The sequence below is a fragment of the Conger conger genome, chromosome 17 (assembly GCF_963514075.1).
Source record: "Conger conger chromosome 17, fConCon1.1, whole genome shotgun sequence".
NCBI classification, from domain to species: domain Eukaryota; kingdom Metazoa; phylum Chordata; class Actinopteri; order Anguilliformes; family Congridae; genus Conger; species Conger conger.
The window spans coordinates 24,852,460-24,865,405 of record NC_083776.1 but is presented as its reverse complement, the minus strand read 5'-3'; the positions used below and the strand labels follow the sequence as shown (position 1 = coordinate 24,865,405).

General features: G+C 44.2%; 1 protein-coding gene across 1 annotated transcript in view; it reads left to right on the top strand.

The window, feature by feature from the left end:
* The first annotated feature begins 6,057 nt into the window (after positions 1-6,057).
* runx1 (RUNX family transcription factor 1) overlaps positions 6,058-12,946 on the top strand; it is a 49,209-nt gene continuing 42,320 nt past the window's right edge. The window contains exons 1-2 of the mRNA XM_061226698.1: positions 6,058-6,408; positions 6,678-6,816. Coding sequence (XP_061082682.1) covers positions 6,747-6,816 — 70 coding nt within the window. The 5' untranslated portion in view covers positions 6,058-6,408; positions 6,678-6,746. The remainder of the gene's footprint in view (positions 6,409-6,677; positions 6,817-12,946) is intronic.

Sequence of the window (12,946 nt, the reverse complement as noted above, 5' to 3'; positions counted from 1 at the left end):
TTGAAAAGGGCTCACTGACATGTCGACTCACCCTCTGCCTGTGTTTATAGTCCTTAAATTCGGGTTTCAAAATATACCGACCTGACACTCTGTACCAAAACATTATAGAACTGTACAATAATTCAAGCTCATTTGTTGAAAATTGGTTCCAATTGCCACAGCCAATGGCGTTTCAAAGTGAGTGTTTACAGAGGGGGGGAGGGATAAACAGTGTTGTGGTTTGAAGGAGTTTGTTGCTGCTCTTCCTCTCTTGACCGTTAGATGACCTATTGTACCTTTAAGTGTGTTTGTGTGTGTGGAGGAGGGGGTGTCAGAATTGATAACGGACTGGTGAACCAATCACCACAGACACATACACTAAATACCAATACATTACAATCAAAATGTCCTTAAAAAAAGGAATAAAGTTGTATTCTGGGGCCCGGTGACGACTGCAGCCCTGAACCACTGAATGTAATGTGCGTAGGCCAGCAGCAGATTCTGTGGGTGACTCCAGTGCAATCAGGCTGAATGGCAGCAGTGATGCGTGTGACAGGTCAGGTGTGGAGAAGGGAAATGGTCCTGAAGCCTGCGATGGTCTGATACCGCTGGAGGAGGACGCTTGGATCCGACCCGGCGGGTGCAGCAGGGAGCCGTGGAGGTGGCTCTGGGGTAACGCGGTGGTTTGGGGGCACAGAGGCTAACGGGAGAGTGATGGCAGAAGGAGGGAGCCGCTCTGCACATGAGAGCGGAAGGATAAGACAGCAGGAAATGACTCAATGAGAGCAGCTGCCTCTATCAGTTTTCCTCCTCCGTTCCCTCTCTTTCCTCCCTCTCTGTTTCTTTCTCTCTCCCTTTCTCTCTCTCTCACTCTCTCTCTCTGTCCCTATGGCCTGATTGTGCTCTATATTTTTCAGTTGGACTTCTGTCCTGATGTATGCAACTTCATCTAAGTCAAACCTGTTTGAATACAGTATGTCAAAGTACTATTAAATGTATACAAATGTGTCTTTTCATTTTAACACTATTTAACTTACTGTACACTGATACCTGCAATTCTAGGGAGATATCTCCATGGAAACTACTACTGGGTATGATGTTTGCCGTGTTAATGTGAGCATTGTGGTAACATTTGTAGTATTTCTTTTTTGCTTTTGATCTGCTATGTTGGGTAATATCTATGAAATTTTACATGACACTATTTCTACATAATTAATCAATCATAGAAAGAGTCTAAGCTTTCAAAACTGTCCATCATTGGTATACTTCTCAAGTTAAGAATTGGCATAACTTTTGTAAGGTTATAAGCTTTATAATGTTATAAGATACATAAATTACAGCTATAAGTGACAGCTACAGTTATTCTGTAATGCATGTGGCACTGTTTTCTATTGAACAAGAGTGGCAAATTTAGTTGGGATCATAAAACATTCAACATCTAACATTTAACTTAAGTGTTGCCGGTATGGTATCTTTGCCTTTGTAATCTCATAGTAGTCTCAGATACGTAGGGGGCTACGTTGATATAATTTGATGACGATATACTAAATAACTTGAATTAATTTTAAACCATAAATATGCATTTAATTAATGACAACATGAAAAACCAAATAATGTAGCACAGTTGGAATATAATGCAGTAACGCTATTTTGAAATCGATTTTAAGAGCTTGTAGTATCCTTTGCATATTTGTGAGTAGATGGTGCAAAACAAACCGTAGCCAGTAATCAGCTAAATAAGAGCATTGTTTAACTGTAAATTTAACAGCACAAAAATGCATATCAAAATCTAAATGTGCTTCTAAAACAGATGTTAGTCACACTAGAGATCAGATACAAAGGTACAGTATTTTATGATACAGAGTACATAAATGCAATGGGCTGCAGTCAAGTGATCATCACCCCTTTCCTCAGTTAGTACAATTAGTCATATTTGTTTCGTTCATTTCTGAACTCAAAACTGTAAATATATTAGAGAGGGTAGCATGACATCCGATAATCTTCTTCTGGAAACAAAATGTTTCTGGTCTCCATGTTGTTGGACTGGTTACACTGCAAACACGTGTTTTGGTCTTGTTAAGAGACAAGAGACTTCATATCTTCTCTCAAGTAGAAACAAATAGCTAGTTTTAAGTTACTGTGTCCTTGACAAGTGAAATTGTCTTATCTCATTGGCAAATCTTGAAATAAGTCAAACTGTCTCACCTCATTAGCAACATTCTTTTTCTTATTTTCTTATTTGAAATAAGATTTTAAGTCTAAATATAAGACTAAAATACCTTTGTTAAGATTGACATATTCTTTTTTGGATTTTGCAGTGTAAAATGTGAACAAAGCGAAATACGAATACGCAGACTGTTAGTACATCGAAAACGCATTACTCTTCCTTCCTAATCAAATGTCATGAAGCATGTTCTTCATTCTGAATGCAGCACAGGTGAAACTCTGGGACTTTCCAACTCCTTTAGTTGCATGGACTGACCTAAGCAGCCAAAAAAAGGGCTCTTTCAAGCGCAACTTAAAAATGCAATTTTTAACAAAAGATTTTAACAAACAGCAAGTTACTTTCATCTAGGTGCCAGAACAATATTTCAGTGAGTATAGATGGGTACGGACAGAGATTCAGATATAAAAGATAGTGTTTATATTTCCATGAATGCATTCTGCAGTGCTGCACATTGGAGGTGTAGATTCAGGCCTTGGATTGACAGGGACAGAGAGGGTGGGAATTCTCGCCATCCCGCCTGTGATCTCCTGAGTCACCCGCCCCCGGTGGGAGGAATCTCAGCAGGTGATCGCCCCCACCCCCTCCCCCCCTGACCTCCAGCCTCCTGACTCAGGCACCAGCTATGAGAGGCAGGCAGAGGCATGAGGCGCCAGGCCCAGCCCACCTGGAGTGGGGTCACGGACGGGAAAGTCCCCTGCTTCTCCGGCCCGAGTGGATCCCCCTCCCACCACGACTGCGTAGCTGTGAAATGTGTTCAGTTATCCAGACATTCCTACCCCAGGCCTTAGAGTCACTACTAGGGATGAGTATCGATTGGATTCTGCTGCTAAAACGATACTTTTAAAACAGCGTTGGTGCCTAAACCCATACTTTCTTTAAAATAAAGAACAAGCGATAGTAGTAAAGAGTGTCATTTTTATACAAAAGTGAAGAAATGTAGCATACATTTTAAAAATTAATTTATATATTATACTTACTTATACGTATACTTAATTTATATATTCATACAATTCTTTCACATTTTGACTGAATTTAACATTAGCCAGCTTGCTAACGGTACCTGCTGTCACTAGCTGAGTCAACAGAGTGACTGTAACTTTAGCTATTGAGAAGGTGTGTGGCACCAAAATAAGGCACCAAAACCTACGTTGTGACTGGTATGGTATGTTGCTACCAGGTTTCGGCAATCGACACCCATTCCGAAACCAGACCATAAGGTCACACTGAATCTTAGTCCAGACTGTAAGGTCACACTGAATCTTAGTCCAGACTATAAGGTCACACTGAATCTTAGTCCAGACTGCAAGGTCACAGTTCATGCAAACACAGTCTGTAAGGTCGATCCTCTAAAGCCAGACTGCGGGGTCAGCGGATATCCTACCCCAGAGCTGGTCACACCCCTGACCAGGGGGTGTAAGGCAGCACCGGCGAGGGGGAGAGAGGGATGTGTGGTGTGTTCGACATGGGACGGGGACAGTGCAGTCGTGGGAACACAGTAGGGAGCTTGTGTCAGGGACAGCTGTGTCCTCTGGCAAAACTAACAATGTCCTCCTCAATCCCCTATTTCTCTCTCTCCCCTACTGCCTCGTTCCCTCTCTTATCCCTCCCTATCCTGCACACACCACCACATAATGGCAGGGATAATGGCACGTCTCAGCATCGATGGAGATAAACATGACAAAACTAGTCAGTGCCAATCAGCCTTCTCTCTGAATATTTCTGTTCATATGGAAATATGGGCAAGAGCGACATATGTAAAGACAAATATAAATATGAAAGAAGAGGCACTGGACAGATTATACAAATATTTGTCACTTCTATCTAAACACACTGAAAAATGACATCACCCTAGAATAAACCTTAAACACTGAATATTAATATGGATATGAATGTGTTGAAAATGTAATGGTTTATAGTTGGTGGGTGAATGGATAATAATTTTATTTTTTGGAACCCCGGATGCATCCCTCCATCTAATCCCCTCCGCCCACCCTCTGATACTGCAGCTGGAACAAGACTGTTTTGTCTCTAAGGGGTCACAGTGCAACCTGATGGCCTGATATCTGTCGGCCATTTCCTCTCAACAGTCAGGTCATGTACTTCAGAGAGAGTTACATCATTGCAGAACAGAATAGACTCTTCTGCAGTCAGTCTCTCTTTTTACCTTTGTGCAAACAAACAAACAAAAAAATATTTCTAGAATTTTTTGCTAAATAAGAAAGAAATATTGCAATGGGGTGAGATAGCTTGACAAAAGCTTGACAAATATTTTACTTGTGAATCAAAGAGTCACTTAAAACAAGATAATATTTTCTACTTCAGAGGGGAATAATGAGATTTGTTTAAGACTGAAAGAGGTCTGCAGTGAGCAGGGTGGAGTTCCCTCTTCGTGAGTGTGTTTGTGCATGTCACGGTGAGGTAGCGGAGCAGCAGGCAGCTCTCAGGTGCGGCAGGTGTCGCAGGGTTGTTTGGGGTTCAGGAAATCAGAGTCGGGGTGCGAGAGCTCGACCCCGCCCCGCAGCTGCCCGGCGTGGGGCCGACAATGCGCCGCCCGCCCCCTGGAGTACAGGGGCCTGCAGGTGCGCGGAGAGCTGAAAGGGGTAAGTGCGGGGCGGGGCAGCAGGGACCAGGACAGGAGAGGGTGGCTCTTTGTCAGTTAGGTTTAAACAGCATTGGAACAGAGCTGTAATCACCGCATTAGTGGCATGATTGACAGGTCTCTGTTTAATCATTAGTCATTATTTTCACCCAAGCAGGTGAGTGGGAGCTGAAGCTGGCAATTACTATTGCAACTGCCCCCTCTGACACACATGCACAAACACACACACACTGTTTGACCTTTGCACAAACCGCAGCCAGTGAGTGTGTCTACCTTGATTGCCACCTGAGAAGCCTTCATTTTTCTTACACAAACACACGTGCAGGCAAACCTCACTGATTACCTGAACAATGGTTGAGTTTACAACTCCAACTCTCTCTCTCTCTGTGAGCAGCGAGGACACACTGGCCAGACTGATGTGTGATTTCACACAATTTACACACCAAATACACTGACTGCACACATCACACACCAAACACACTGACTGCACATATCACACACCAAACACACTAACTGCACATATCACACCCGTGACACTGATAGCATATATCACACCCGTAACACTGATAGCACATATCACACATGCAACAGACAGACTACACATATCACACATATTATAACAGACTGATTGCACACATTGTGCACACATTGTACACATAAAAGACGAACTGCACACATCACACATTTTGCAACAGTGCTCCTGAGAGGAAGAAGCCAGTGCAGCACCATGCGCAGTTTCCTGTCAGAGCCACAGAGACATGTAACACAAGCAGCTCAATGTGTTTAAAAGCATTGCTAAGTCTGTTTGGATTTCAGAAGTCATTATTTTATGTTATTATCCATGTGATAAGGCTGGAATTGATCTGATCTGCAGAGAGAGAGAGAATGAGAGAGAGAGTGAGTGCTGCTGATCTTGCGACCAGCACAGAAGAGATTGGACTGTGCAAACTCTCTTTCACAAGATGACCAGATCACCCCTGATATGAAAAAGATGACATGCAAATTCTCACTGGGGTTAACACTCAAACTGGAGGCATGGACACTGGGCTAATTGTGTCTCCTCCTGGAGTGAAATTTGCATAGTTAGACTGTGAGAGTGAGTCTCTCTCTCTTTCTCTCTCTCATTCTCTCCACCAACTTTCGCTCTCTCTCATCCAGTCTCTGCCTTCTCTTGCTCTCTGTCTCTGCACAGTCTGTCTTATTTCCTCTCTCAAAACAAAGAGGAGGGCAGGTGGGGTGGGGGGAAACGAGCTACAATACCAGATTAAACTAAACGGAAAAATTGTTCATCAGCATATCATGTGACCGCAGTCACCCAATGGGGCTGGGGAGTTTAGAAGGGAATGGTTAAATTCGCATTTGGGGTTATGAGAAGCCTTCTGTGGGCCACCACACAACCACAAACCAGAGCAGGGAGCAGTCATAGCTCTGCTCACACCAGAGAGAGAGAGAGAGAGAGAAAGAGAGAGAGAGAAAAAGAGAGAGAGAGGGAGAGAGCAAGAGAGAGAGAGCGTGTCAATTTCAACGTGAATCACCGGGATTGCCGAAAACCACAACGACTCCTTCCAGCGGAGTGCTGGTGCTGTTGCTCCCCTGCAAAGAGGTATGTTAACTGCAGATTTCCACCCAGCTTTCAGAGCCTTCGCTATGCCCATCGCTCAAGGACAGGACCTCCAAACAGCCCAGACCGGGGCCACCAGCAACACTTTGGGCATCTGAGAGAACATACGAGTGCTAGAGAAGGTCTTGGACTTGAGCGACAACAGGATATGACGACCACCCCCCAAAAATTTGTTTGTTCATGTGCTTATTAGCAAGTGTGTTTACCCATCCATAAATGCGTGTGTGTATGTGTGTGCATCATATCTGCAGTGGGAGAGGAGGACGAGCCATATTTGAACAGAGAGGGACAACCTCTTTCTCAGAAGGAGCTCCACATCTATGAAGAAACACATGGCCTCCAACAGCATCTTTGAGTCCTTTCCATCGTACCAGACGTGCTTCGTAAGGGGTGAGTGAAAACACAGCGCGGTGTTCTGGTGGAAGGGAGAGTGGTGTGTTGAGTTGGGTCAGTAGATATACAGTAGGAGAGGTACACTGCAGAGCGGGGGGTGGATGGGATTCTAAGGTATATTTTATTTACTTGATTGAGCAATGCCTCAATGCGATGGAATTGTTGGTTGCTGTGGCTGCAATGTTATGTCTGAATTAGACCATGTGGGAAACCACAGTCCCTTCACTGAGCATGCCACACTACGGGCACTTCAGCCTTCTGAACCTCAGGATCAGATCTACAGTAGTTTCCCAGGAATAAAGGTACAGTGGGGGTACATTTTCCCAAATGTACCTTGAAAGGTGCAATAAAGTAATTTGGATACTAATTTGGGTACCTTTTACAAGCCAGGGTCAGACTTAGACCCATGGATAGGGGTACAATTTAATGTATCTATGGGATACCACTCCAATGATAAGTATTTGCATTTTTAGGCACTGTTTTGGTATCTTTTTCTCTGAGAGTGCATTTTGAGCATTTGAAAAGTGTGCTTTGATTAAATTGGTTGATTATGTTGGTTTATTCTTCCACATTTCTATGTTTTATCAACAGAATGAAAATCAGCTGTAGGTTTAACTGGGAGGATGTTTGTGTTATGCAGGTTATGTGTGACAGTGCATTGGTTGTTCTTTTGATTGCAATGTTAATTGATTGATTGACTGAACTAATGGGGGTTATACAGGGTCATGTTGCCTGTTTTGTCAGATGTCCTCTTTCTCTGGACATTTCTTCTTTTTGAGACCAAAAATATCTCCTAAACATCTAAAAATGTCCAGTCAGCTCATTCCACAGACCATGACAAACAAATAGTCTCGTATGGTTTTCACAACACCCACCTGCGCTTGTCCTCTTTATTTTAATTAAATCCAATATATGGTCACTCCTAAAATTACATATGCTCGTTTCCAAAAAGAGTGTGCAGTATTAAACATTTTCTCAGAGATGTTTTTTTACGCCTATAACCTTAGGGGGAACAGCTGAACATTTCCAAAAAAGCCAGAGTCAAATAGGAGTATTCTTTCAGTGTAATTAAAGGAGCGGAGCGATGGAATTGATTGTGATGCAGAGGCCATGTGAGGGTGGGCCGGAGGCTGTGACACAGCGTGCAACACAGTCACAGTGCCAGAGAAACATTCCTCAAACCACATGGCAGCCGGCGCTATGTGGCAAACACAGTCCGCTATAGATCAATAGATTAGTATTTATATGCTATATACACACACGCACTCGCATATTTCTGTTCTTAATGAACCCCGCTAAAGCGGGTGTGAAGGTCCGTGTGGAGACTGATCATTTTCTGCTCAAAGATAAGTGCATTTGTCAATCGTCAATTGCATAACCTGTTCTTAGAAAAATGACACTTGAAGAGCATTCTGGCAAAAGAACAAAACATCTTCAAACTCAGCCAGAACTGATTTGGGGATAATAAATGTTTAATTAGCAAAACATGAATCCTGGGAAATCCAGAAGAGCAGTGGGGAGGAAGACCTGATTTGTGATCTTTGTTGATCTCTCGTGGGAAAAAAGCAATTTGCATTTCATGGCGCTGAATGGAGCTTGTGTGCTCTCCAGAACTGTCCCAGGCCGGCAGCCGAATGGCTGTCAACAGGCCGAGTTTGTCAGCATGCAGCTTTCACAGCACACATCTTCCTGGTGAAAAGTCTGTGAAATGCCATGTCGGCGTTCAGGTGAAAACCCACAACATTTTGGTCGAAAATTTAACCAGGCTATATCCAGGTAAAAAACTAGACCTATGTTTGGGTTAACCTAGTCATTTCATGTCAGAACATCTCTCAACCTAGATTTCCACCCCTCTAGACGTCTAGACTCTGGGGTTATGACTTCCACCACACATGTCCCCGCAAAGCCGTTTGTCAGCATGCAGCTTAAGACTACTACCACATGCGTCCCCACAAAGCCTCTCACATCTCTATCTCACACCACACACATCAGCATGCCCCCCGGCCGTGCCATCCTGCATGTCTGTCACCACATATCATAGTATGTTGCACCCAACACCAGTGCGTCTCTTGTCAGGCACAACGGCATGGCTGTCAGCTATGTGCTTCTGCAGAGGTGCTGCCAGGTTCCCATGTTCAGATGTGCCAGAAGCAGTGCGTCAATGTCGTTCACGAGAATTGTGCGGGGCCTCACTTCTCGAGAACTGCGTGGACGAGCCTCACTTCTCTCACTCGAGCTTCCTGCCCTCTTGGTGCCTCCAGCAGCAAAAGTTGTCAGTTAACGCCGGAAGTTTATCGCTGTGCTGCGTATGTATGCTAGCTTGCACAAGTACAGCAGTGTTGGAGTTGGCTTTTTTTTTCTCCGACTCTTACACACCTCGCCCCTGCAAGAGCTAAGGGTGAAGCCTGTGAGGTTGTGAAGTTTCTCAATGAGTATCTGCGGCAGTTTATGAGGTCTTGCGGACAACCACAGTCTGAATCAGAGTGCCCTCGTTCCTCACCCCATCCACGCACAGTGTGCTACAGCACGGGGCTGTTGGCCACTTGCATGGCCGTGCAGTGACATTTTTAGGGGCAGGTGCTCAAAGTGAGAAAAGGGCACGCCAACCGTTTTACCAAAATGAATGATGGAGCCGTGGGGGCTAAAGTAACGCACCTTGATGTGGTTAGTCCGAGCTGTTGCACACCGAGCTGCACGCGCATTTCGCGCCCCGGTCCTGACAAAGCCGAGTTCGGCCGGCTCTTGTGGAATGGCATAATTGACTCGCCGGTCCGAGGGAGGGACTCAGCAGGGGTTAGTAGGATTGTGCACAATAGCATCACGGTCACGGGCGAGACGATACGGCTTGAAGAAAGTGTGTCATTCTCAGGATCGCTAGATCCATCCGGAACCGACGGTGTGTCCTCAGGTAACATCAATAATTGGAATAGATAGGCTGCCAAATTTAGAGAAAATGGGAAAAATTTGAAAACAAAAATAAATAAAAAATGAATGAATGAATGAAAATAAAAAAATGAAAATGCCATGTGGCATAACTGTGCACTAGGGTGACTTTGGGGTTTGGTGAGAGGTGTGAAAAGAAGAGATGGCTTGGAGAAGGGTTGGAGATTGGCGGGAAGGTGCAAGAGATACAGTTACTCCTCTATCGTTGTGCAAGTGGAATTTTTTAGAGTTTGGAGGCGTGTGAAATTGGCTTCCTTATCTGAACTTAAATTGCCAGAAACCATGTGATTCACCTCCTCTGCTCACGAAGCAACCACAAGCGCATTTATCTCTTTGCGTCGTCCTGTAAGTGAAACTGACACTTACTGAAACTGAGTTAAAAGTGTTCCCTCAGCTCCTCCACTGGTCTTATCTTCTTTAAGGTTTACCACAGATCCTGAGCAAAAAGCAATATCATTTAGCCACTATTTAAAAAAGCTTGTTTTTGATTTTCTTAACGTAAGATTAAATATATCAATGGGCTTGAAAGGGTTAATTATTATGATAACACAAATGCATCTCCAAGTGAAATGATCTAGGAAGTATACAGTACAAGACACTTCCAACAATGTAATTGCAGCAGTTTATAGAATCTGTAAAGCTGCCATTGTTGTGTGAGCAACAATAACTTTTTTCCCTTATGGACAAACAACCAACACTGTGAGCTCAATGCTCCATGGGACAATGAATGCAATATCAATTAAAGACCAGGGTCATATGCTTTTCAATCATTTTTAGTTCATGAGTAGGTGATAAGAGAAGTTTGTGCAGTGGTATTGTGCTGTTTTATGTGTCTCCAAAGGTTTTTGGCACAAACTTCTATACCTCCACCATAGGAGGCCTCCGCCTGTCTTCTTAGATGTTAGCCTGAGCCCACACTAAGTCTCCCACAGTCTCGCACACACACACACACACACACACACACACGTACACACACACCTCCACTGACCATCTGTTCCTACCAGGTTTCCTCCAGTGACCCTCGCTTCCCAGAAATGCACAGACACTGCCCGCTTAACGGGTTGGCCCATGCGGACGGAACGGGTCCAGATTGTTCTCACGCCCGTATATTCATCCAGTGTTTATTGTAATGTCCGAAATTTCAGAGCCGTTTTTCTGCTCCAAAGAACAGAATGTCAGGTGGATTTACGCACACCCTTCCCTCGGTCTCCGAACCTCTCCAAAAGCACCGGACCTCTGGCCTTCTGTCCGACTCTGATTCTGTTTATCAGCACCCCCAGGACCTCCAGAAGGAAGCCTTGATCTGTCTTTTTTTAGATTTAGAGAGAAACACTTTCAAAAGTTATAATAAATTGCCATTGGGCAGTGTCAGAGCGCTCGTATATTAATTTGAATGTGGTTTACCACAGAGGATGTGGACCCCGATGGGCCATGCCCAAGCAGGGGCCACACTGTTCACACCACCCGCGAGATCCTGAGTATCCCCCCCTCCAGTCCAATGAGGAGACCCTGTGTGTTACTGTGTGCATGTGTGTGTGTGTGTGTGTGTGCATGTGCGTGATTGAGTTCAGGGTGGACTTCGCATGCGTGTTCAGCTCGAGACAAAACTAGGTAGTTTCTACATCTAAATGAGATAACAATAGTGGGTGCAGTAAAACACATAATTATTGGCTCACGTCAGGTACAATTTTGACTTTGTCAGTATAATATTAACAGATCAAAAACTAGGAACCTTCCAGCACCCAATGGTAACCTTCGGCAGCCCACTTGGTGTGGAGTTTGTGTGGTCCAACAGTGCAGAGGTCCATTTTACCTCACATAGACATACTGTAGGCATATGACTGCCGGAAACATAGCTGGTGAAATGAAGGAAACAAATGAATATACAACAAAAATACAAGTTACTTTACATTAAACACCAATTACCTCTACTGTTGTGCCTCTATAAAAAGCAGAAGCATTTTCTGTAGAGGCTTAGCGCTCTGCACACTCCTCACTACTGGCAGGTGTCACCCTTTAAAACAATAAGCTATTTAGTTTCACAGCAGAGCATCAGGTTGTCATGGAATTTATGCAAAAATACTTCTATATGTTGTCACGGGATACTAGACTAGATCTACACACTACACTCAAACTAGACTATACTGAGAATCACCACAGAGCCCACAGAGTCAATCCACACTGGTCCTACAGTGAAGCCTGACTCTATTAATGAATTGGAGACCCTTTTAACCACAATACTTTGGTCCTGCTCATTACATTACATTACATTAATGGCATTTTCACAGATGCTCATCAAGAAGTTCATGGAAATGTACTGTTTTTTAAAAACACAGCCTTCTTCCGTTTGACCTTGTTGTATACCCTTAACACTGACTTATATTTAAAAAAAATATTTTTGTTAACATGCAGTTTGCAGTATGCGTTCAGTTCATCGTGAGCCTGGTTAAAGTGCAGGTTCAGCGTCCATACATATTTTGGTCCCTGCCGAAAAAAACAGCTCAAGCTAGGTTTTGAAACAGCTGGTAGCTGGTTGATCCGTTCAGACCAGCTTCATACTCAACATGGTTTGACCAGCTCAAGCTATGTTTTGAACCAGCTGGTAGTTGGTCATTTCAGGCTGATCATAGTTGGATTTTGCACCAGGGGTGAGTTCTACTTCAATGTGGGTACAGAGTGACTTTGTGAGGATTGTTGAGTGGAGTGTGAATGGAAACCAGGACTGGCTGTTCTGTGCAGCAGGTCTCAGTTGTCAGTTGAGGGGGATTGCAAGGGTTGAAGGAGAGGGGGTACCAGGAGTCCTCGCAAACACAGAGAAACCACAGACTGCATTTGCCGGGGCTGATAAGCCTGCTGCCCCCTCCCTCTCTTTCCTGTTGTCAGGCAGTAAGGGTCCTGAAGACAGTTATGTGTCCCGGCTTTCACTTCATGAAAATAACAGTAGCAGTTAGCATCACAACCCCAACCCACCCCCCCGCCCCCACGTCACTCACAACCCCCCAAGCTCTCCTCAGAACAGTGAGAAAGTGCTTACGGTATTTTAAAAAAAAGGTTAAGCACAAAAAAGCAGAAGAGAGTTGTCACTGCAACGCTATACAGGAAGGCACGACTGCTGTTTGGAGGATATCTAAAGTTACACGAACAACTGCTCACCTTTCAGATCCGCTTGTACGGGTGGGTGGGG